General features: G+C 51.8%; 1 protein-coding gene across 4 annotated transcripts in view; it reads right to left on the bottom strand.

Annotated features, from left to right (window-relative positions):
- LOC123750434 (serine/threonine-protein phosphatase 4 regulatory subunit 1) overlaps window positions 1–27,300 on the bottom strand; it is a 365,399-nt gene that overhangs the window by 255,104 nt on the left and 82,995 nt on the right. Inside the window, exon 1 of one of the 4 annotated variants that reach the window (XM_069311604.1) lies at window positions 3,909–4,473. The exons of 2 other annotated variants lie outside the window; for them this stretch is intronic. In XM_069311604.1, coding sequence (XP_069167705.1) covers window positions 3,909–3,916 — 8 coding nt within the window. In that variant the 5' untranslated portion in view covers window positions 3,917–4,473. Of the gene's footprint in view, window positions 1–3,908; window positions 4,474–27,300 lie in introns of those variants that run through there. One more of the 4 variants, XM_069311606.1, reaches the window with a different exon arrangement.

The following is a 27,300-nucleotide window of genomic DNA, read 5'->3' as shown; positions in this document are numbered from 1 at the left end:
ATAGATTTTATTTTATCCTATAAAAGGATAAGAAATATCTATATCATGAAGATATATAGATACATAGAAACATCTATATCATGTTTATCTATATATCAACCTGCCCTCCTTGCAGCACCTGGCATTTTGACGTATATTTTACCTAAGGCCAAAAACTGTCTTACAAGAAAATGATAGCGGCTCGCGAAATTGACACTGCCCGTTTTTTGTTTGTGGGTCGTGTGGTGGGTTAGGATAAGGCATTTTAGCATGACAGTTTCTTGACGTTGGGAAACGCTGGCGAGAATGGGCCGAATACACACACACCCTTCAGGAGGAAGCCCCAGAGCTGTCAGTTGCTACACTCCCGACACTTTAGTACACAGCCGATTATTAGTGTTGGGAAATACGCAGAATTTAATAGTTTCCATCATCATGATCTTATTCCAGCAAATCAACAATATGTTTAAATTTTGTAAATTTACACGACAACTTGATAACATGATCCTAACACAATATATGCAACCCATCGCCCGTGCACCTAATATTGCCTACCAAACATAGGTAGGATTTGTTTTACTAATTTTATAATTTATCAAACACTTAATTAATGTAAGGACAGGTTATTCTCAGAATTATAATAAATGACCATAAGTATATTGTGCCTTTTATCACGACACATCATGTGGTTCATTATACACACACGGCGGTGATCTTTAGCACTAAATCATTCACACACAGTTTTATACTTACGGAAAGTATAAAAATTAACATGCGGGCGTGTCCTGCCTAGTCTAGTCACTATTGTCAATCCAAACCTCACCTGAGAGCCTACAGTACCCCGAACACATTATGAAAATACATTTGTTCAGTAGTCCATTTACAGTTTTTGGGTGAGTACTTCGGTAGTTGAATAGTTTAACTGAATATATATATTGTGCCCCACATATTGTATGGGAGTTTCTGCGCATACACCTGAACCGTTTAGGCAGAGGTTTGTATTATTAACATCTTAAAAGGTTTATTATAATCCTGCAAATAAGCAGCCAAGCACTATGTAAAATTAACATGCTTTACTGAATAATAATTGTTGCTTAATAAAGCAAACCTCATTGTGCCAGGCGGTGTAAGAGTAAGTTTGGTGGGTGATATTATACAATGTCTGCAGTATGAGCAACTTGGATAACGAACCCTGGATATAAAACGCAGCGATACAAAATCAGAACTGTGATCCAGGTTTGACATTTTGATAGAAATATTTGTATACTTTCTGAAATGTGTGATCAAGTATTCATAGATGTTGTTTATGTCCAGTTAAATACATACCAGTGTATGATGTGTGAATAACTTGGCTCAAAACTATAATTTGGTCACATCTACATTAACAGAAAAATTACTATTTGGCACTTTTTACATCTGCCTAAAATTTGTGATAAAGAGAGTTGTTATAAATTAAATATATATCATTCGTCTAGGCACTAGGAGAGGATGATCAACCAGGCTGTGACTCATACGTCAGGCTGCGAGCAGCCGCGTCTAACAGCCTGGTTGATCAGTCCAGCAACCAGGAGGCCTGGTCGACGACCGGGCCGCGGGGACACTAAGCCCCGGAAGCACCTCAAGGTAGCCTCAAGGTAGGTAAGGTAGCACTTGGAGACTAACTGCCGACCCCACGAGCGTGAGACAGAAGCTTTGTCAACTGGACTATGAGTGGTCTTAATAAGGAAAGATTACAGAAGTAACTAACTGATGTCCAGCTGGAATGTCTCTGAGCTTCATTAGTAGTCAGGGAAAGTTGAACATTCCAGTTGGGCAGCGGTTAGTTACTTCTGTAATCTTTCCTTATTAAGACCACTCATAGTCCAGTCCACAGGGCTCATTTTCGTTTTCAAAACGGCTGAAACCGTTTTCGCTAAGAAAATGTGGTGGTTTGATACAGTGCTGCGGTGGAGTGACACAGTACCTACGGTGGAGGGAGGCAGTGGTGGGGTAAGGCAGTGTGGTGGAGGAAGGGTACTGTGGTGGGGGAAGGGTACTGTGGTGGGGGAAGGGTACTGTGGTGGGGGAAGGGTACTGTGGTGGGGGAAGGGTACTGTGGTGGGGGAAGGGTACTGTGGTGGGGGAAGGGTACTGTGGTGGAGGAAGAGAGGGGAGGGGGAGGGAAAGAGTACTGTGGGCACCAGGCTAGTGTCCCGCCCGCTTTAATAAACGTCCACAAATTATCCTCTAATTCGCGCTAGTTGGCGAGGATTAATCTCATCAGCTCATGACGTGTGTGTGAAAGGTAAAGCATTTGTGCGCGCGCGGGAGTGAGTATTTACTTTTGTATCTGCAAAATCGCGCTATTAACTCTTGGACCCCGCCTTTCTAACCAATTTATTTTTCCTATTATGTCAACTACATACATTTCTCTCACACACACACATCCCCCAGGAAGCAGACCGTAGAGGCTGTTTAAGTCCCAGGTACCTATTTACTGCTAGGTGAACAGACGCATCAGCGTGAAAGAAGTTCTGCCCGTTTGTATCCGTCATGGCAGGGGAATCGAACCCGGGCCATTAGGGCTACGACCCCTGATGTTCTGTCCACTCAGCCGCGAGCCCCCCCCCCCCACTGTGTATTCACCTAGTTGTGTTTGCGGGGGTTGAGCTTTGGCTCTTTGGTCCCGCCTCTCAACTGTCAATCAACTGGTGTACAGATTCTGGAGCCTATTGTGCTCTATCAAATCTACATTTGAAACCGTGTATAAGTCAGCCTCCACCACATTACTGCCTAATGCATTCCATTTGTTAACTACTCTGACAATGAACAAAAAATTCTAATGTCTAGTGGCTCATTTGGGTACTACGTTTCCACTTGTGTCCCCTTGTTCCTGTCCCACCAATGCTAATTAGCTTGTCTTTGTCCACCCTGTCAATTACCCTGAGAAATTTGTAGGTGGTTGTCTCCTCCCCTTATTCTTCTGTCTTTCTGGGACGAGAGGTTTAGGTCCCGTAGCCTTCCCTCGTAGCTCATACCTCTCAGTTCCGGGACTAGTCTGGTGGCATACCTCATGATGGGGTGTATTCACCTAGTTGTGCTTGCGGAGGGTTGAGCTCTGGCTCTCTGGGCCCGCCTCTCAACTGTCAATCAACTGATATTTTTTGTTCTAACTCCCAGGTACCTATTTACTGCTAAATGAACAGATGTATCAAGGTGAAAGAAACTGTCCATTTGTTACCGCCTCCGCCGTGGATCGATCCCAGGACGTATGTACATGCGTGTGCTAGTAAGAACGAGTGAATGAGTATGAGAGTATGAGTGAGTGAGTGAGTACGAATGAGTGAGTGAGTACGAGTGCGTGAGTGCATGCGTGCGAGCGTTGGGTGGTAGGTGGAGGGGGTCAGTCACCTCTGCGGCACCTCCACCAACTGCCAACATCCCGCGCAATAGCCTACCAGGGAGGAGGAGCGGGGCCGCCCGCCCACTATGAGCCGCGGGGACGGCCAGGGCGTGGTTGTACAAACTCACGCGTCTACTCACACGCCACCACACGCCCACCTCCCTAGGCCTATTATAACACGGGGTGGCGAGGGCGGGGAGGAGGAGGAATGAGAGATAGAGAGATATGGTAAAAAGGCTGGAGGCGGGTGCCACACTGACGTCCTCTGACCGGCTCTTAAGGACCAAAAAGAGGGCGGCACCGCCATGCCGCCCACCACCACCACCACACTCAACCACACAACCAAAACTCCCCCTAACACAACCACAAGAGACAAAAGAGCGGTGGGAGTGAAATAAAGCGGTGTATTATGAGAAAAATAGTTTGGTGTGGGTACGGAGGGCCGCGCCCCGCCACAATGGCGCCCACGCACGAAGGCCACCTACCTGGCACCCGGGCCATGGTAGTGGTGGGCAGCCTGGCCCACCACCACTATCTAGTACCTTACCCTGTCATGGTGGAGACGGGCCTCCGTCCTGCACGGCTCACACACGTCGCCGACACCCGTCATCTTGGTGTTGAGCATCTTAAGAGGCGAGCGAGGGGCGGCGAGCAGCAGGGAGCGGGTGGCCAGCCAACACCCATCCCGCCGCCCACGCCGCAGCTGCCGCCCGTCTCCTGCCCTCCATTACCAACACACACACACGCCTCCAAACCTGCATGGTTGCAGGATGGTGGTGCACCACCACCACCTCATGACAGGTGGTTGAGGCCGGGTCGATGGTCACCACATACTCACTGTATCACTGCACACAGCCACTGGCAGCGCCAACATGGCAGCACCACTACACCACCACATGGACCTTCGCCCAATTCTTCACTAGTAACTCCTCCGTCAAGGCACAAACCCTGTATCGTCCCTCCACGTCCACATTACTGCCGGCATTACTAGGCGGGGTGGGCGGGGTAGTGGAGAGGCGTGCGGGCGTGGTGAGGGGAGGTGTATGCGCCATGGCAGGAGCGAGAGTTAGCGCGCCACTACGCGGGGCGGCGGACTGGCGCGCACACACACACACTCTGAATGAGCGTGGGGCTCCACACCCGCCGCTGGGCCCCCGCCGCCGACTACCCTCTCACCCACTTGCACCCGCCTCTCTCTCTCTCACTCACACACACACTCCTCCACCCTACACTACTACCACATACTACCCGTCCCAGGCCTCACACACCCTATACACACTCACAGCCTCCCTACATGCATATGCATCGCCGCCACCATTTAAGCAATGCTCGTACATGGACACGCCACCTAACCACTCGTACCCTATACGACGGGTCAACAAGTGGAATGCGCTGAAAGTGGGAAAACTCCTTCATCCACAACTTTAAAGCCACATTCCACAAGGAATTCGACAATTTGCTTTACTTTCACACATCCTAAGCTAATCCACTCACCCCCAACTCCCCCAACCATGCCACCATGTCAATCTTGCCACCATCCACTTGGGTCCGAGCCGTAGAATGCTCCACACTCCAATGTAACCGATATTCCCTGACAAACTTGGGGGAAGAAACACCACTGAGAACCCCACATGTGCTGAAAGGTCTTCACAATAGACCAAGGCAAAGTTACTCGACTGAAATGGATAGTGTCAAAGCAAACGGCACAGGAGAACTTTGGTATTACCAGACATGAAGTTGGCTCCCCTACTGAAGCTGGACACGTGAAGATGGCCCCCTACTGAAGCTTTGCAGATGAAGATGCCCCCCTTACTGAAGCTGGACACATGAAGATGGCCCCCCCTACTGAAGCTGGACACATGATGATGGCCCCCTACTGAAGCTGGACACATGATGATGGCCCCCTACTGAAGCTGGACACATGAAGATGGCCCCCCTACTGAAGCTAGACACATGAAGATGGCCCCCTACTGAAGCTGGACACATGAAGATGGCCCCCCTACTGAAGCTGGACACATGAAGATGGCCCCCCTACTGAAGCTGGACACATGAAGATGGCCCCCTACTGAAGCTGGACACATGAAGATGGCCCCCTACTGAAGCTCGACACATGATGATGGCCCCCTATACTGAAGCTGGACACATGAAGATGGGCCCTCTTACTGAAGCTGGACACATGAAGATGGGCCCCCTTACTGAAGCTGGACACATGAAGATGGGCCCCCTTACTGAAGCTGGACACATGATGATGGCCCCCTTACTACAGCTGGACACATGAAGATGGCCCCCCTACTGCAGCTGGACACATGAAGATGGCCCCCTTACTGAAGCTGGACACATGAAGATGGCCCCCCCCCTACTGAAGCTGGACACATGATGATGGCCCCCCTACTGAAGCTGGACACATGAAGATGGCCCCCTACTGAAGCTGGACACATGAAGATGACCCCCCTACTGAAGCTGGACACATGATGATGGGCCCCTTTACTGAAGCTGTACACATGAAGATGGGCCCCCTTTACTGAAGCTGTACACATGAAGATGGCCCCCTTACTGAAGCTGGACACATGATGATGGCCCCCTTTACTGAAGCTGGACACATGAAGATGGGCCCCCTTTACTGAAGCTGGACACATGAAGATGGGCCCCCTTTACTGAAGCTGGACACATGAAGATGGCCTCCTTTACTGAAGCTGGACACATGAAGATATCCCCTACTGAAGCTGGACACATGAATATGGCCCATACTGAAGCTGGACACATGAATATGGCCCATACTGAAGCTGGACACATGAAAATGGCCCATACTGAAGCTGGACACATGAATATGGCCCATACTGAAGCTGGACACATGAATATGGCCCCTACTGAAGCTGGACACATGAATATGGCCCATACTGAAGCTGGACACATGAATATGGCCCATACTGAAGCTGGACACATGAATATGGCCCATACTGAAGCTGGACACATGAATATGGCCCATACTGAAGCTGGACACATGAATATGGCCCATACTGAAGCTGGACACATGAATATGGCCCATACTGAAGCTGGACACATGAATATGGCCCATACTGAAGCTGGACATAGCTAACTATGGCTGGGGAACCAACTTAAGGGTCTCCCCATAATACAAAGAATGCAAACGCCTTGCGCTAACCACTTACTAAAATATATACATCACGTCACTGGAAACATTATAACTACTGGAAAGTTACAAGACAACCAATGTAATGACGATAGGCAAGATGAGAAGCAGACAGGAGGCACTCAACTCCACGCCTGTTTCCTCCAATTGCCAATAAAACCCGTGTAGAGAAAATAGCATTTATAACACTAGCATAGGTCCAAGTTGATGTTGACCAATCCACACTAGAAAATGAAGGAACGACGACGTTTCGGTCCGTCCTGGACCATTCTCAAGTCGATTGTGATTTGAGAATGGTCCAAGACGGACCGAAACGTCGTCGTCCTTTCATTTTCTAGTGTGTGGATCGGTCAACACACTTCGGCCACGTTATTGTGACTCATCGCCTGCATAGGTCCAAGGACTGCAAATTGTACCTCACGAAATAAAGAGTTTATGGACGGGTCATCAAGCTTAGATAACACTGTCAGTAAGCAATCAACACATTACCCATTATGTACTCATTAGGTAAGTACACTACCCCACAGGAAGCTAGTATAGAAGATGGAGAAACAGGCAAGAGTGACACTCAAGTGACACTCCAGTCGGCAGAAGAGCACCTTTGTAACTAAAGATGCCCAGTTAAAGAAGAGACCTCAAGTGACGGAATGTTACCAGAGGAAACCTAGAGGGAGGCGGTAAATAAGTTAATCTAATTCTGTTTCTGATCAATGGAGTAAACTCCTTCCTCACGATGTTTGCCGGTGCGAAAATTATATACACACAATTGCAGGCCAAGCAACTTTAGGATGACCTGGACAATTGATGGTCCAACTTGTGGCTGTTAATACAAAGTAATGATCCTGGGTGCAAGGAACAGGAAGCCGGACTTAAGGTACCAAATGGAAGAGAAAACCTCCTGGAGCCGGATAGAGAAGAAGACTTGTGTTGATATAACCCGGAACCTGGCAGTAGATGGCCACATCTCGCAGTTATCAGCTGTACAGGCAAGGTTGTTGGACAACCTTATGTTGGACAAGGCAAGGTTGTCCCTTTAGCACTGAGAGGCTGCATGTGACCACCACTGGGAGACAACAAGGAGCGAGATGTATGCCAACCAGAGCACACATGAAAGAGTTACCAGGAAAGACTAAGGAAATAAAACATAAAAGACAATTGATTCGGGCTGGTGGATGATCTATATATACAAAATTCTCATGGGAATAAACAGAGCAAACAAAGACCGTTTAGGGTTTTTTTCTTGGGGTTAAAGAGGAAGGAGAGGCATAGGTGAAGGGAAGTTTAGAAGTGGGAAATACAGTGAGAGGTATGAAAGCAGGCGCGCTGTCCGCCTTGCTGACACCATGTGTGGGTGTTGGCAGCTAAGCTAAGCTGGCTCCCTCTTGTCAGGGAGCTGTGAGTGTGTGAGAGGTTCTTCACATGTGTTTAACCACATATGGATGTCTATAGATGAATATTGTGTAGCATTCATATATACACACTCCGATGCTTCCACACATGTTGTTCTGTTTAAGGCTCTTTATTTTATTAGTAGTATTTAATGATTATTATTTTTGGTGGACGGTGTTTTGCTGCTCTCCTTAGCGCCTTATTTTGTACTGCTCGCAGTTTCTGCATGTTAGTTTTCTTTATGGTGTGTAGTGGTACTGGGGGATACTCTAGATGCGGCCGGACTAGAGCCTTATATTGGTGGATCCGAATGTTCGTAATCAGGCTTCGGAATCTCCTGTTTTCCTAAGGCCGTTTAGGCTTTGTTTAGTCGGTCCCTTGCGTGAATTTGTATCCCTGTTCTATTGATCATGAGTCCCAGTATTCTGCCTACCTCCGTATATTGGATCGGGCGGTTGTCAAAGGATAATGGGGTCTTTGTTTCTTTTTGGGTTAAACTTTTGTTTAACTGTGCTAATTATTTAACTGTGCTAATTTTCCATTGCTTCTCAAAGTTGTTTATGAATTCAACTGCTGCATTGGTCTAGTTGGCGAGAAGCGGCTTTGATGGTCCTGGCTGGCATATTATTTAGTAAAGGAACACAGGGACACGAGTAGAAACAAAGTATCCAGCGAGAAATGTCAATATGATAAGAGCAGAGTAGACTTGGAAACATTTTAGACTCGTTGACTTTAGGTTGAGAGGAGAGACTACAAGAGGGAACCATAAGCAGCAGCATGCAGGACCACTCTTTTTACACCACCACCAACCCGACCCTCTCTTACTAGCTATACCATCACCCTATACCACTACAATTACCTCATCCCGCATACACCCCCCCCCCCCCACACACACACATTCATCCCCTCCCAGCCCCCCCCCCCTTGCCCGCTACACGACTCAAACTTCCCACATCCCCTCGCACACCACCATTCTCAACCCCACACACCACCCCATAAACCCCCCACCAACACAACCCCTTACTATTCACCATTCTATCCTAGTCCTACACCATCTCCATCCCTTCGTGATCCGATACTCAAAAATCTTACACTCAAATCTTATACACAATCTTATACAATAATCTTATACTCAAAACTTCCACCTATACCACCTAACCACCACCTCACTTTCTTACCCCACGCCAACCCAAACCCTTGTAGACCCTTATACATATCACCTCACTCTTAATATATAACCACCCAACATAGGCACACCTACATCACGATCACCATTTTTATATCACAGGAAAAAGGTTATCATGTATAACCAAACTTAATTACGGGCTCACCATAGCCCGTGCTACATGGACACACTTAATCCTGTTTTTGTTTTTTTTTATTAACATATCACACAGGATGGTTAGTCATACAGAGGCATGTGATAAGCGGTCGGCACTGGCAGACTCCGGTGCAGACCGCTTATCACCGTCCTGAGTCCTGAGTAGCTAAATCTGAAACAACAGACCTACGGAAAAGAAACGGGGAAAAAGAAGGAAACCCCACCTCCATTTAAAACTTTGACCCAAATATCACAGTAACAAGATTATCGCAAATGACCGAACTCAATTTCGGGCTCACCATAGACCGTGCTACATGGACATTTCGTTCTGAGTAGCTAAATCTAAAACAACAACAACAACACTAGCACACGTAAAACTACCCTCAGTCAAACTAGGACCATTATCCCTAACCACCAACGTCAGTACCACCATCTCTACCATCAAAACACCAAATTACAACCACAATCATTCCAAACCACCACCCAGCCCCCCCCCCCAGCAAGCAACTAGCCTCGTTTCACCGTTTCCATACACAGTTTCAAATGTAGATATGATAGAGCTTGAGAAGCTCGCGAATCTGTACACCAGTAGATTGACGGTTGAGAGGCGGGACCATATAGCCAAAGCTCAACCCCCACAAGCACAACTACGTGAGTACCACCATTCCCCCCCCCCACCACCACTGCTAACTACCCCAGCCGCTCTACTCAGTACACACCTTCATAGATCTGATTACCTGCTTTTTTTTTTTTTTTAGCTTAACATTAACTCACCAGTATAAAAACCATGATTCATTAAGATAGGAAAAGTGGAGCCGTGAGTGCGACAGAGGTCGCCAGGATCAGGTTGGGCTACCTTTACCTGTAGCTACCGGTGACGGATCTCCCAATTCTCAGCGCTCCAGGTGCAAACTCTGAGGAGGAACTGGCTCACGACACTACATTAGTCAACCCGTCCTCCTACAAATTACGTCGCTTCTCGCTCGTACGCGCACTCAGGCTAAAAAAAAAAAAAAAAATATCGACGTAATTCAAAATTAAATTGGCTCACGAAAGTGACGTACTGTCCCGTTTTCTGTTATGGGTCCTCTGGCTTAGGCTATTAGGTTAGGAGAGGAAACTTCCATTTAATGGTTTTCATGACGTTTTGAAACCTTAGGCGAATTTCCTGCCCTCCTAACCTACCAGAGGACCCTTAACTTGATTTTTTTGGGGGGGTGGGGGGGGGGGGAATTTAAAATTAAATTGTAAAATAAATTTCCATTTTAAATTAGGTCGATATTTGATTGGTCTTAGCGAATACGAGCTAATAGCGACGTAATTTTTAAGAGGACGGGTTGCCTATTGTGTGTCCAGTGGTCAGAGCCTGGCGGTCACTATATTACCTCTCGTGTTCTTAAGGACTTCACAGCCCCGCTCCTGTGCCAGGTAAGTCCACTACGGGCTCACCATAGCCCGTACTACTTGCAACTTTTGTTCTGAGTAGCTGAATCTAAAACATAGAGACGGGGGTGAGAATATGGAGGAGGCTGGGAAGGGGGAAGACAGAAAGCAGGGAGGGCAGAGAGAGAACATAGAAGAGGAGAGAAAGAGGAGAGAGAGAGGTCAAAGGGTATGGAGAAGCAGCCAGATATGAGAGACGAGCCCCACACCTACCATACAGGCAGGTGTGTGAGGGAGCGGCCTCCACACCTGCAGCTACCAACACTCACAAAATGTATCATAATGACAGCAAAGCGAGCAAGTCATTATAAACTGTGATGCCAAACATTAGAGTGAGGGAAAGGTCTTGTGGCCGGAGGATGGAGGGGGGAGGTCCTCCGTCCCTCATACAGCACGAGGACGGAGCGCAACACCGTACCTCGCCATGATTTCGGGGCATAGCGTCCCCGCGGCCCGGTCCTCGACCAGGCCTCCTTCAGGAGGAGGTCACCTAAATGCAACATCTCACTTACACAAAACTTCATTCCTAAATGGGCACGTGTTTATATGTAACAAGTTTCCACCAAATTACTTATTTACACAAGAGAAAGTGGTATAATATAAGAGTATAATACGTAATTGTTATAATTATATACAGTATATATGGAGTGTTGTGTGGCTGGGGGCCGATGGCACGCCTCCATACTCCAATGATATAGCCTGCCTGCTCCCGTCTTGTGTGCGGGAGTACCATGCCAAGTACCATGCTAACTACACGGGTAATACCGTGTTAACTACGCTACACGATACGGTTACCGTGGCTGTGACCTTGAGGTCAAATAATTCAAACATCGCAGTGGATTTAGTATGAGATTTTGTGCATCTCTCCCAGCAAGCATAAGAAATATTGCCGGAACAACCGTGGACATCTTCAAGAGGAAACTAGATTGTTTCCTCCAAGGAGTACCGGACCAACCGGGCTGCTGGTGGATATGTGGGCGGCTCCAAGCAACAGCCTGGTGGACCAAACTCTCACAAGTCAAGCCTGGACGACCACAGCGGCCGTCCACACGCCATTGACACACACAAACGATCCATCTAACAAAAGCACGACCCGTCGACGAGCACGACCTCCAAATATTTTGTTCCGTCTTGTTGATACCTGGTTGATGGGGTTCTGGGCGTTCTACTGCCCAAGCCCGGCCCGAGGCCAGGCTTGACTTGTGAGAGCTTGGTCCACCAGGCTGTTGCTTGGAGCGGCCCGCAGGCCCACATACCCACCACAGCCCGGTTGGTCCGGCACTCCTTGAAGGAAACAATCTAGTTTTCCCTTGAAGATGTCCACGGTTGTTCCGGCAATATTTCTTATAGTCGCTGGGAGGATGTTGAGCAGCCGCGGACCTTTGATGTTTATACAGTGTTCTCTGATTGTGCCTATGGCACCTCTGCTCTTCACTGGTTCTATTCTGCATTTTCTTCCATGTCGTTCACTCCGGTACGTTATTATTTTACTGTGGAGACTTGGGACCTGTCCCTCCAGTATTTTCCAGGTGTATATTATTTGGTATCTCTCTCGTCTTCTTTCTAGTGAGTACATTTGGAGAGCTTTGAGACGATTTCAGATGATACACAAATCGCGAGGGAAATAAGCACGAAATGAGACGATTTCAATAACTTAGGTGCTTTATCTCGTCTATGTGTGTCGTATATGTTCTCTGTATTCCCTCTATTTCACCAATTACCTCTATTTCTATTTCCTCTATTTCCGGTGATGGCGGGAATCTTGGTGGCGGCGGCGGTGATGATGTTACTCGTAGAGGGACGCCACTGACAGCAACAGAGCCGACGGTGCCATTGCAACAAAACAAACACGCAGACGGTCAATACACCAACTTTACAAAAGCACTTGATAAAAATGACCAGAGATAATCCATAAAAGCGAGGCCAAGAGAAATAAATACGAGTGGGGCGAGGAACGTTTAACTCGCACACAACGACGGCGGAGAATAACAGTCAGGGGAAACAAAGCACAGTTCAAGCACAGTAAAAAGTTCCATAGCGCCAAAACACGTCACCTCCACCACTGATAAAATACAAATTAATACAAATTACAGACGAAATGTCATCCACGGTAGACGAGGTAAAAGTCAACGTGTAATTATCCCGGTAGAACACGTCACGAATTACAGATACAAGTTACAGAATTACTGAATTACAAAACAAGTCTTTTATTGGGCAACAGCAAGTAACTATTTTCAACAGTGAGAAATTAGAGATACTGTACTTATGTATGAACAAAATGAAGGACTTAATAGAATATAATAATCAATCAGATTTTTCACCCAGGAAACTGATTGATCGATCCCGGTTGAGGAGGAAACAAATGGGCAAAATGTTTCTTTCATCCTGGTGCCCCTGTTACCTAGCAGTAAATAGGTACCTGGGAGTTAGACAGCTGCTACGGGCTGCTTCCGGGGGGGGGGTAAGAAAAAGGAGGCCTGGTCGAGGACCGGGCCGCGGGGACGCTAAGCCCCGGAATCATCTCCAGATAACCTCAAGAAGGGAACTTAATAAGTTGAATTATGAGAACCTCATGTGAGGCGAGCACAATGCTCCTAACTATTCAAATCACTCGCAATTTTCCGCCTAGAGTACTGCTCGGTCCTCCCTTCCGCGTTAACAAGTTTTTAAATGGTATTAATATAGGGAACATGTACGGCACGGGACGCTCAATACAGTAATGTACCTAAATTACTGGGGACGTTTCAGAGCACTCAAAATGTTCTTTCTGTAGAGAAGACGAGATACGTATCACATGGAAGGTACTGGAAGGCAAGGTCCCGAAAATGCACAACAAAATGCCAGGTTACAGTAGCAACCGATACGACAGGAAATACAGAACAGAGACATTGAAGAGAACACTGTATGAACATCAAAGGGCCAAAGCCTCTTCAACATTTTCCTACCAAATATAAGAAATATTGTCAGAACAAAAGTGGAAGTTTTCAAGTTGCAACTGGGTAGGAGTTCTTTCTGCAAGATCAGGCGGTTGTAATGGACATGTGAGCCTTCAGAAGCAGCACACAACAGCCTTTGAGATCAAATAATCACTATGACGTTAGATCAAATAATCACACGATGAGGTTAGATCAAATAATCACACGATGAGGTTAGATCAAATAATCACACGATGAGGTTAGATCAAATAATCACACGATGAGGTTAGATCAAATAATCACACGATGAGGTTAGATCAAATAATCACACGATGAGGTTAGATCAAATAATCACACGATGAGGTTAGATCAAATAATCACACGATGAGGTTAGATCAAATAATCACACGATGAGGTTAGATCAAATAATCACACGATGAGGTTAGATCAAATAATCACACGATGAGGTTAGATCAAATAATCACACGATGAGGTTAGATCAAATAATCACACGATGAGGTTAGATCAAATAATCACTATGAGGTTAGATCAAATAATGACACAGTGAGGGTTGTCTCCAATGTCTTTAGTAGAAACCTCACAAATGACCATGGGTAAACTACACGCATAATTATATTCTCTAGGACTATTTACTCTGATCATTAAAGAAGCTTTCCGTTTCCACCTTCCATATTCCTCTCCACGTATCTTGTGTAATGATTACCCTTAACCTGCTGTTGCATAGTTGGTTGCAAACCGCTGCACTTCGCGTAGTTGTGTGGTCCGCTAGATGAGGAGTCCACTGCCGCCACTAGACATGGTTTCTTGGGCAGTCCCCCCCCCCCCCCCCACGGTATTATTACTTTATCACTAAGCAAAAGATCTTGGTTGTCTTGGACATTTGCTGTATACGTTGTCTTGAAAAAATACATACTAAGGGTTCTAATGCCGCTCTTATATAAGCCAGTTTCCCATATGCTACTGTTGCTGATTCAAGTAGGTTGGTTGGTTGTGTTGGTTGGTTGTGTTGGTTGGTTGTGTTGGTTGGTTGGTTGTGTTGGTTGGTTGTGTTGGTTGGTTGTGTTGGTTGGTTGTGTTGGTTGGTTAGTTGGTTGTGTTGACGGCATGTGGCTGAGACTCACCTAGACGTAACTACGGGAGTGTGAGGACAAAGCTCTTTATGCCCCGCCTAGTAGCGTTTAGCATGTTGGTCTATAATTGAACAATCCTGACATTCGAACTCAGTCGAATCTTGCCTTAAAGTTGCGGGTGGAGGTGGCTTCCACAACATCTTAAGTACATGCCACTTATTGACAAAGAATAACAGTAATACTCTTACACAGAGTACGAGTGATTCCTTACACATCTTCGATTCACGTCAGTTTCCAGTTAGCTTCTGTCATTGAGACACAAGTCTCTCTCTTTCAGATTAAAGAGGATGTCCTTGTCCACCTCAGCCATTCCTTCCAGTACGTTTTGTGATTATGTTCCTAAAGTTTCTTCTCTGAGCTAGGGTTGCCAGTTCCTCTAACCTATCCTCGTAGATTCAACGGAAAAGTTGATGATATTCTTGAGAAATACAAGAATTTTGCACCAAGACTGTATTCTTTTGTTGAATTATCTGCATGTCTCTTGCAAATTGTCTATACAGTATACCTAGGTCATGCAAGTATGTGTGTGTACGTCTGCTACCATACTACTTGTGTAAGGGAGGAATGTTTATTATAATGTAATATAAGGGAGGAATGTATATGTTTATCTCTCAGAATGTTTGGTAATATGTTTATTGTTTGTGATGTGTGTCTATGTATGTATTAACACGATGTACTGAACGGGGTGAGAATAGCTTGAGCTACCTCATCCCTTTGTGTGTATTTTACCTCAATAAACTTATTTCAATTTCAATCCTCGTAGATTAACCCTCGTTCTTCTGCCACTTTTGACAATTTCAAAGATTGCCTTAAAAATATGAGAGGTTTATTAGTGATGTTCTAATGTTAGCCAGCTACCCTTATCCTGCTCTTAATTTTCACACTCCTGGGGCGGGGTTTTTCCCCTATGATGCAAATACCTTCTGGTCTCCTTAATTTCTTTCCCATCTTCATTATCTTACACTTGTTGAGGTTGAATTCTAGAGGCCATTTGTCTGTTCGCGGAGTTTGTCAAAATTCTTAAATTCTGTGCAATTCTCCTCGGTGTTTACATCAGTAATGACCTTTGTGTCAAGTGCAAACATTGACATGTACGAGCACACTCCCTGGAGTAGGTCAGTCACGTGTACTAGCAACAGTTTGGGGGTGGTGCTTGGTGGCAGTGGTTGTGATGGTGTTTGGAGGCGGTGGCGGGGTTTATAGTGGTGGTGGATGTGGTGGCGCATGATGGTGGTGGTGGATGTGGTGGCGCTGGAGGTTGTGGCGCCTGGTGGTGGTGGCGCTGGAGGTTGTGGCGCCAGGATGTTGTGGCGCCTGGTGGTGGTGGCGCCAGGATGTTGTGGCGCCTGGAGGTAGCTGTGGTGGTGGCGGTGGCTGTGGTGGTGGTGGCGGTGGCTGTGGTGGTGATGGTGGCGCCTGGTGGTGGTGATGGTGGCGCCTGGTGGTGGTGATGGTGGCGCCTGGTGGTGGTGATGGTGGCGCCTGGTGGTGGTGATGGTGGCGCCTGGTGGTGGTGATGGTGGCGCCTGGTGGTGGTGATGGTGGCGCCTGGTGGTGGTGATGGTGGCGCCTGGTGGTGGTGATGGTGGCGCCTGGTGGTGGTGATGGTGGCGCCTGGTGGTGGTGATGGTGGCGCCTGGTGGTGGTGATGGTGGCGCCTGGTGGTGGTGATGGTGGCGCCTGGTGGTGGTGATGGTGGCGCCTGGTGGTGGTGATGGTGGCGCCTGGTGGTGGTGATGGTGGCGCCTGGTGGTGGTGATGGTGGCGCCTGGTGGTGGTGATGGTGGCGCCTGGTGGTGGTGATGGTGGCGCCTGGTGGTGGTGATGGTGGCGCCTGGTGGTGGTGGCGGCGGCGGAGGTTGTGGCGCCTGGTGGTGGTGGCGGTGATTGTGGAGTGTAGTGGCGGGTGCGGAGAAGAGAGGCGGCTGGGCGGAGCGTGTGCCTGCAGCTCCACCCAGTGCTTGCAGCCGGCCAAGCAGTCAGTGGCTGGTCGACCTCGGACGGTGCATGACGCGTCTCGTCCACACTCCGCACCCGCACACACACACACACTGAGGAAAAAACCCAGAAGGCCAATCCACGCCCCACTTCCTCTCATTGGCCGCCCCACTACTGTTACTGCCAACAGCCTCACCACCAGCTCCCAACCATCACCAATGACCTCTTCAATTGTAGACAAAGTAGGACATGGACAAGCAGATGAGCCCAGGAAATACTCGTCCCCTTTACGGGTGATTAAGACGTGGGTCGCCCTGGAAAGACCACACAAGGGAAAGATTCCTCGCAGAGTTCTAATGTTTTGTTTTAGATTTAGCTACTCAGAACGGTGTCCATGTAGCACGGGCTATGGTGAGCCCGTATATATATATGTCTGGATACTGGTTCCAATGTCTGGATACTTCAATTATAATGGAACTGGTACAACATCTCTCATAGGCGGGGTGTGAAGACCTGGACCTCACTCACTGTAGTTACTGCGTGTTGGGTAAGTATTCAATCCTCCTCCGTCAATTACCACCACCAGCGCCGCCATCAATTACCACCACCAGCACCGCCATCAATTACCACCACCAGCGCCGCCATCAACTACCACCACCACCAGCACCGCCATCAACCACCACCAGCGCCGCCATCAACTACCACCACCACCAGCGCCACCATCAATTACCACCAGCGCCGCCATCAACTACCACCACCAGCGCCGCCATCAATTACCACCACCAGCACCGCCATCAATTACCTCCACCAGCGCCGCCATCAACTACCACCACCACCAGCGCCGCCATCAATTACCACCACCAGCACCGCCATCAATTACCTCCACCAGCGCCGCCATCAACCACCACCACCGGCGCCGCCATCAATTACCACCACCAGCGCCGCCATCAATTACCTCCACCAGCGCCGCCATCAACTACCACCACCACCAGCGCCGCCATCAATTACCACCACCAGCGCCGCCATCAACTACCACCACCACCAGCACCGCCATCAATTACCTCCACCAGCGCCGCCATCAACCACCACCACCGGCGCCGCCATCAACTACCACCACCACCAGCGCCGCCATCAATTACCACCACCAGCGCCGCCATCAATTACCACCACCAGCGCCGACATCAACCACCACCACCAGCGCCGCCATCAATTACCACCACCGGCGCCGCCATCAATTACCACCACCGGCGCCGCCATCAATTACCACCACCAGCGCCGACATCAACCACCACCAGCGCCGCCATCAACTACCACCACAGGCGCCGCCATCAATTACCACCACCAGCGCCACCATCAATTACCACCACCAGCACCGCCATCAACTACCACCACAGGTGCCGCCATCAATTACCATCACCAGCGCCACCATCAATTACCACCAGCGCCGCCATCAATTACCACCACCAGCGCCGCCATCAACTACCACCACAGGCGCCTCCATCAATTACCACCACAGGCGCCGCCATCAATTACCACCACCAGCGCTGCCATCAACCACCACCACCAGCGCCGCCATCAATTACCACCACCAGCGCCGACATCAATTACCACCACCAGCGCCGACATCAATTACCACCACCAGCGCCGACATCAACCAACACCACCAGCGCCGCCATCAATTACCACCACCAGCGCCGCCATCAACCACCCCCACCAGCGCCGCCATCAATTACCACCACCAGCGCCGCCATCAATTACCACCACCAGCGCCGCCATCAATTACCACCACCAGCGCCGCCATCAATTACCACCACCAGCGCCGACATCAACCACCACCACCAGCGCCGCCATCAATTACCACCACCGGCGCCGCCATCAATTACCACCACCGGCGCCGCCATCAATTACCACCACCAGCGCCGACATCAACCACCACCAGCGCCGCCATCAACTACCACCACAGGCGCCGCCATCAATTACCACCACCAGCGCCACCATCAATTACCACCACCAGCACCGCCATCAACTACCACCACAGGTGCCGCCATCAATTACCATCACCAGCGCCACCATCAATTACCACCAGCGCCGCCATCAATTACCACCACCAGCGCCGCCATCAACTACCACCACAGGCGCCTCCATCAATTACCACCACAGGCGCCGCCATCAATTACCACCACCAGCGCTGTCATCAACCACCACAGGCGCCGCCATCAATTACCACCACCAGCGCCGCCATCAACCACCACCACCACCAGCGCCGCCATCAATTACCACCACCAGCGCCGCCATCAATTACCACCCCCGGCGCCGCCATCAACTACCACCACCACCACCGGCGCCGCCATCAATCACCACCAGCGCCGCCATCAATTACCACCACCAGCGCCACCATCAATTACCACCACCAGCGCCGCCATCAATTACCACCACCAGCGCCGCCATCAACCACCACCACCAGCGCCACCATCAATTACCACCACCAGCGCCACCATCAATTACCACCACCAGCGCCGCCATCAATTACCACCACCAGCGCCACCATCAATTACCACCACCAGCGCCGCCATCAACTACCACCACCAGCGCCGCCATCAATTACCTCCACCAGCGCCACCATCAACCACCAACACCGTCGCCGCCACCAATTACCACCACCAGCGCCGCCATCAATTACCTCCACCAGCGCCATCAATTACCACCACCAGCGCCACCATCAACCACCACTACCGGCGCCGCCATCAATTACCACCACCGGCGCCGCCATCAATTACCACCACCAGCGCCAACATCAATTATCACCACCAGCGCCGCCATCAACTACCACCACCAGCGCCGCCATCAACTACCACCACCAGCGCCGCCATCAATTACCACCACCAGCGCCGCCATCAATTACCACCACCAGCGCCGCCATCAATTACCTCCACCAGCGCCGCCATCAATTACCACCACCAGCGCCACCATCAACTACCACCAACGCCGCCATCAATTACCACCACCAGCGCCGCCATCAATTACCACCACCAGCGCCGCCATCAATTACCACCACCAGCGCCACCATCAACTACCACCAACGCCGCCATCAATTACCACCACCAGCGCCGCCATCAATTACCACCACCAGCGCCGCCATCAATTACCTCCACCAGCGCCGCCATCAATTACCACCACCAGCGCCGCCATCAATTACCACCACCGGCGCCGCCATCAATTACCACCACCAGCGCCGCCATCAATTACCACCACCAGCGCCGCCAGTGCCACCAGCGCCGCCATCAATTACCACCACCGGCGCCGCTATCAATTACCACCAACGCCGCCATCAATTACCACCACCAGCGCCGCCATCAATTACCACCACCAGCGCCGCCATCAATTACCACCACCAGCGCCGCCATCAATTACCTCCATCAGCGCCGCCATCAATTACCACCACCAGCGCCGCCATCAATTACCACCACCGGCGCCGCCATCAATTACCACCGGCGCCGCCATCAATTACCACCAACGCCGCCATCAATTACCATCACCGGCGCCGCCATCAATTACCACCACCAGCGCCGCCATCAATTACCACCACCAGCGCCGCCAGCGCCGCCATCAATTACCACCACCGGCGCCGCCATCAATTACCACCAACGCCGCCATCAATTACCATCACCGGCGCCGCCATCAATTACCATCACCGGCGCCGCCATCAATTACCACCACCAGCGCCGCCATCAATTACCACCACCAGCGCCGCCATCAATTACCACCACCGGCGCCGCCATCAACCACCACCACCAGCGCCGCCATCAACTACCACCACCAGCGCCGCCATCAATTACCACCACCGGCGCCGCTATCAATTACCACCACCAGCGCCGCCATCAATTACCACCACCACCAGCGCCGCCATCAATTACCACCACCACCACCAGCGCCGCCATCAATTACCACCACCACCAGCGCCGCCATCAATTACCATCACCGGCGCCGCCATCAATTACCATCACCGGCGCCGCCATCAATTACCACAACCAGCGCCGCCATCAATTACCACCACCGGCGCCGCCATCAACCACCACCACCAGCGCCGCCATCAACTACCACCACCAGCGCCGCCATCAATTACCACCACCAGCGCCGCCATCAATTACCACCACCGGCGCCGCCATCAATTACCACCACCGGCGCCGCCATCAATTACCACCACCGGCGCCGCCATCAATCACCACCACCAGCGCCGCCATCAATTACCACCACCAGCGCCGCCATCAATTACCACCACCAGCGCCGCCATCAATTACCACCACCGGCGCCGCCATCAATTACCACCACCGGCGCCGCCATCAATTACCACCACCGGCGCCGCCATCAATTACCACCACCGGCGCCGCCATCAATCACCACCACCAGCGCCGCCATCAATTACCACCACCAGCGCCGCCATCAACTACCACCACCAGCGCCGCCATCAATTACCACCACCGGCGCCGCCATCAACTACCACCACCAGCGTCGCCATCAACCACTGCCACCACCAGCGCCGCCATCAACTACCACCACCAGCGCCGCCGTCAAGAACCACCACCAGCGCCGCCATCAACCACTACCACCACCAGCGCCGCCATCAACTACCACCACCAGCGCCGCCATCAACTACCACCACCAGCGCCGCCGTCAAGAACCACCACCAGCGCCGCCATCAACCACTACCACCACCAGCGCCGCCATCAACTACCACCACCAGCGCCGCCATCAACCACCACCACCGGCGCCGCCATCAACTACCACCACCAGCGCCGCCATCAACCACCACCACCAGCGCTGCCATCACCCACCACCACCGGCGCCGCCATCAACTACCACCACCAGGGCCACCATCAACCACCACCACCAGCGCCGCCATCAACCACCACCACCAGCGCCGCCATCAACCACCACCGCCATCAACCACCACCACCACCGCCATCAACCACCACCACCAGCGCCGCCATCAACCACCACCACCATCAGCGCCGCCATCAACCACTACCACCACCAGCGCCGCCATCAACCACCACCACCACCAGCGCCGCCATCAACCACCACCACCAGGGCCGCCATCAACCACCACCACCAGCGCCGCCATCAACCACCACCACCAGCGCCGCCATCAACCACCACCACCAGCGCCGCCATCAACCACCACCACCAGCGCCGCCATCCACACCACCACAAGCGCCGCCATCAACCACCACCACCAGCGCCACCATCAACCACCACCACCAGCGCCGCCATCAACTACCACCACCAGCGCCGCCATCAACCACCACCACCAGGGCCGCCATCAACCACCACCACCAGCGCCGCCATCAACCACCACCACCAGCGCCGCCATCAACCACCACCACCAGCGCCGCCATCAACCACCACCACCAGGGCCGCCATCAACCACCACCACCAGGGCCGCCATCAACCACCACCACCAGCGCCGCCATCAACCACCACCACCAGCGCCGCCATCAACCACCACCACCAGCGCCGCCATCAACCACCACCACCAGCGCCGCCATCAACCACCACCACCAGCGCCGCCATCAACCACCACCACCAGCGCCGCCATCAACCACCACCACCAGCGCCGCCATCAACCACCACCACCAGCGCCGCCATCAACCACCACCACCAGCGCCGCCATCAACCACCACCACCAGCGCCGCCATCAACCACCACCACCAGCGCCGCCATCAACCACCACCACCAGCGCCGCCATCAACTACCACCACCAGCGCCGCCATCAACCACCATCAACCACCACCAGCGCCGCCATCAACCACCACCACCAGCGCTGCCATCAACCACCACCACCACCAGCGCCGCCATCAACCACCACCACCAGCGCCGCCATCAACCACCACCACCACCAGCGCCGCCATCAACCACCACCACCAGCGCCGCCATCAATTACCACCACCACCAGCGCCGCCATCAACCACCACCACCACCAGGGCCGCCATCAACCACCACCACCACCAGGGCCGCCATCAACCACCACCACCACCAGCGCCGCCATCACCCACCACCACCACCAGCGCCGCCATCAACCACCACCACCACCAGCGCCGCCATCAATTACCACCACCAGCGCCGCCATCAACCACCACCACCAGCGCCGCCATCAACCACCACCACCAGCGCCGCCATCAACCACCACCACCAGCGCCGCCATCAACCACCACCACCAGCGCCGCCATCAACCACCACCACCACCAGCGCCGCCATCAACCACCACCACCACCAGGGCCACCATCAACCACCACCACCAGCGCCGCCATCAACCACCACCACCAGCGCCGCCATCAACTACCACCACCGCCGCCATCAACCACCACCACCAGCGCCGCCATCAACCACCACCACCAGGGCCGCCATCAACCACCACCACCACCGCCGCCGCCATCAACCACCACCACCAGCGCCACCATCAACCACCACCACCGCCATCAACCACCACCAGGGCCACCATCAACCACCACCACCAGCGCCGCCATCAACCACCACCACCAGCGCCGCCATCAACCACCACCACCAGCGCCGCCATCAACCACCACCACCAGCGCCGCCATCAACCACTACCACCACCAGCGCCGCCATCAACCACCACCACCACCACCAGCGCCGCCATCAACCACCACCACCACCACCAGCGCCGCCATCAACCACCACCACCAGCGCCGCCATCAACCACCACCACCACCACCACCAGCGCCGCCATCAACCACCACCACCACCAGCGCCGCCATCAACCACCACCACCAGCGCCGCCATCAACCACCACCACCACCAGCGCCGCCATCAACCACCACCACCAGCGCCACCATCAACCACTACCACCACCAGCGCCGCCATCAACCACCACCACCAGCGCCGCCATCAACCACCACCACCAGCGCCGCCATCAACCACCACCACCAGCGCCGCCATCAACCACCACCACCAGCGCCGCCATCAACCACCACCACCAGCGCCGCCATCAACCACCACCACCAGCGCCACCATCAACCACCACCACCAGCGCCACCATCAACCACTACCACCACCAGCGCCGCCATCAACCACCACCACCAGCGCCGCCATCAACCACCACCACCAGCGCCGCCATCAACCACCACCACCGCCATCAACCACCACCACCAGCGCCGCCATCAACCACCACCACCAGCGCCGCCATCAACCACCACCACCAGCGCTGCCATCAACCACCACCACCACCAGGGCCACCATCAACCACCACCACCACCATCAACTACCACCAGCGCCACCATCAACCACCACCACCAGCGCCGCCATCGACCACCACCACCAGCGCCGCCATCAACCACCACCACCAGCGCCGCCATCAACCACCACCACCACCAGCGCCGCCATCAACCACCACCACCAGCGCCGCCATCAACCACCACCACCACCACCATCAACCACAACCACCATCAACCACCACCAGCGCCGCCATCAACCACCACCACCAGGGCCACCATCAACCACCACCAGCGCCGCCATCAAGCACCACCAGCGCCGCCATCAACCACCACCAGCGCCGCCATCAACCACCACCAGCGCCGCCATCAATCACCACCAGGGCCGCCATCAACCACCACCACCACCACCACCATCAACCACCACCACCACCAATAACCAACTTCCACCTTTCATGGGAAAGTCAACTTTTACAACAGATCAAACTAAGAACTCACTACAACCGGCCATGGGATCCGAACCCAGGGCCGGATACGACACAAGGATGTTATTAACATCAACAATAATCCATCTTCACCTACCATTTACACATTGTACAACCCAACCATGTCAACCAACATAACCCCCTCCCTTACCCCCGCCCCAAACCCCACTATAATTCCCACCCTAAAATCCCCCTCTAATTCCCCCCGCCCCAAACCCCGTCTAATTCCACAACCCCACCCTCCAAAAAAGAAGTCGAAGCTGCATCAACTCATTCACCCACAACCCGTGCCAACCCCCACCCTCCCCTCCACCCAGCACCCACAACCCCCCAACCTGCCACGTGTTCTAGTACGCCCCCCGCCCACAACCCCGCCCGTGTTAGAGGGGTTCCGGAGGTCACCCCAGGGGAAGATCTCCCTACTAAGTGTTGTTGCTCGGTGTTTCTCGTACTGTGTCTGTGTTGTTCTAACCACAGGTTTTACTGACAACATAACCACCGTTGTGGTGTTACCCGCTATTACCTGTGGGTTACCACTTGCCATATGTGGTGGTGGTGCCAGTGGTGGGGTGGTGCCAGTGGTGGGGTGGTGCCAGTGGTGGGGTGGTGCCAGTGGTGGGGTAGTGCCAGTGGTGTGGTGGTAGTCCCACCAGTGTGGTCTTGGGCCATCAGGTTCGCCTGGGCTGATGTAAGTGATAACCTGACAGCCACTACCACACAGTGAAGTTTAGCTCTTTGTACCCCCGCCTAGTAGCTAGGTGGTGGTGGTGGTGGTGGTGGTGGTGGTGGTGGTGGTGGTGTAGGGTGGAGAGCGGAGGGAGCGGGAGGGTGGTGGGGGGAGAGCGGAGGGAGCGGGAGGGTGCAGGACATGAACAAGTTAGGTTGCAAGAATGAGAGCGTTGGGGTCGAGCCGAGTATTTCCGAGGCAGACGGTACTATTCCTGCGACCCTCACATCCACGGTAAAAACTACACACCACAGTCCCCCCCCCCTCCCCATCATCACCCTCCACCACCCTCCCCTCTCCCTACACCTACCCCCTATCCCCACCCAACTCCAGCACTACCTCTCTCAGTCTTACACACACTCAAGAACACACAACCCGAGCCAACACGCACACTTTTAGCTAACTACACGAAGGAAATATAAGGTAATCAAAGCAGACTGACAACATTCAAGAGAAATACCGTAGTGAATAAGAGATTAAGAGATCCCGGTGATGCGGAATAGTTAGGAGCGGCCGGCGCCGCGCATACCAAACCTCACAAGTTCTCACAAGTGTGGCCTTACCACCAAACTCCGCAAGGATGTTACCAGGGTTGACAGCAACACCCTACACAATGACTTGGATAAACTGAAAGGAAGCTCCAACAAGTGGTTACTGAAGTTACTGAAGTTTGGTTACTCCACCAAATGCAACATTATTTAGCTGGAGGTGCCGAGAATAGGTAAGAAATGTGATTGACAATAATACTCGAGTTGTAGAGAGAAAACGCCGCGGGTGTTGATACGTATGTTTACCTATAAAACACGGATCTGGCCTGTACAGCATGACACAGCCCCGCTCCTGTGCCAGGTAAGTCCACAACGGGCTCACCATAGCCCGTGCTACTTGGAACTTGTTGTTCCCAGTAGCTGAATCTTAAACAACTGTACAACATTCTCTCGTTATCAGCAACGTGATGGGCAAGGCCGACACCATCACACGCCAGCCAAAACTCTCCTCCTAAATAACACAGCGTTATTTGGACGCAAACAAAAAATTCCCCAAGAGACTAAATCTGCCCGAAACGCTTTGCGTAATAGTGGCTTCAGGCATTGTATGTACTAGCTCTATCTATAAATCCATCAATTTTTGTAAAATCTCTTGTATGTATGTATATACCTTACCTGAATAAACATTTATTATTTATTTACATACATATGGGGCACTGTGAATCACAGTGGCTCACGAACCACGTTTTCTAATGTTGGTTAGGTTAGGTCTGTTTCGTTTGCCAGTTTTAACACACCATTTTTTGTCCGGTGTGGCAACCCACCAGGACAGGGCTGTGGTAGGACAGCCCCCCCCCCTCCCGCTTGTCCATATCTAGACTACATCAACCAAAATGTTCAAATTCAAATGAAAATTCAAAATAACTAATTTCTAGAAGATTTTACTTACAGAAAAAGTGTATTGGTTCTCATAAGAAAATGTCATACTTATACACTGAATAATACAAATGTCGATAACAAAATTAATGAACAAAAACACCCCATCTGTAATTTTGAATCGGTTCTAGAATTCCTAACGATTCAGCCAGTGTTCTCGCAGAATAAGAATGTTCAAATATTAACAATTTGAATCAGTCTTTTACATTTGGATACCGAGTACTGCAGGTGTTGGTGTAGTACACTGCCCCCCCCCCCCCAGGGCTTGACGCACACAGGCCAAAACTGAACACCCTCTATGTTCTCTACCTCCCTTGTTAACTTCCCAGATTATGTAACTCTTACAAGTTATGTTTAGGTAAACCACGCTGACTATACGTGGCTGCGGAAGCTTGCTAGTCACGGGTCCTCAGGCGGTATACACAACCTCTAGTAACTAGTAGTTCACCAGGCCTCCACAAGTCTACGTCGATTGATTGACGTAGACTTGTAGACTCCAAAAGTCTACCAGGCCTCCACAAGGTCTACCGGGCCTCCACAAGGTCTACCGGGCCTCCACAAGGTCTACCGGGCCTCCACAAGGTCTACCGGGCCTCCACAAGGTCTACCGGGCCTCCACAAGGTCTACCAGGCCTCCACAAGGTCTACCAGGCCTCCACAAGGTCTACCAGGCCTCCACAAGGTCTACCAGGCCTCCACAAGGTCTACCAGGCCTCCACAAGGTCTACCAGGCCTCCACAAGGTCTACCAGGCCTCCACAAGGTCT

This window comes from Procambarus clarkii, chromosome 70 (genome assembly GCF_040958095.1).
Source record: "Procambarus clarkii isolate CNS0578487 chromosome 70, FALCON_Pclarkii_2.0, whole genome shotgun sequence".
In the NCBI taxonomy this organism is placed as follows: Eukaryota; Metazoa; Arthropoda; class Malacostraca; order Decapoda; family Cambaridae; genus Procambarus; species Procambarus clarkii.
The sequence above is the reverse complement of the archived record's forward strand: the minus strand, read 5'-3'. Positions and strand labels throughout refer to the sequence as shown.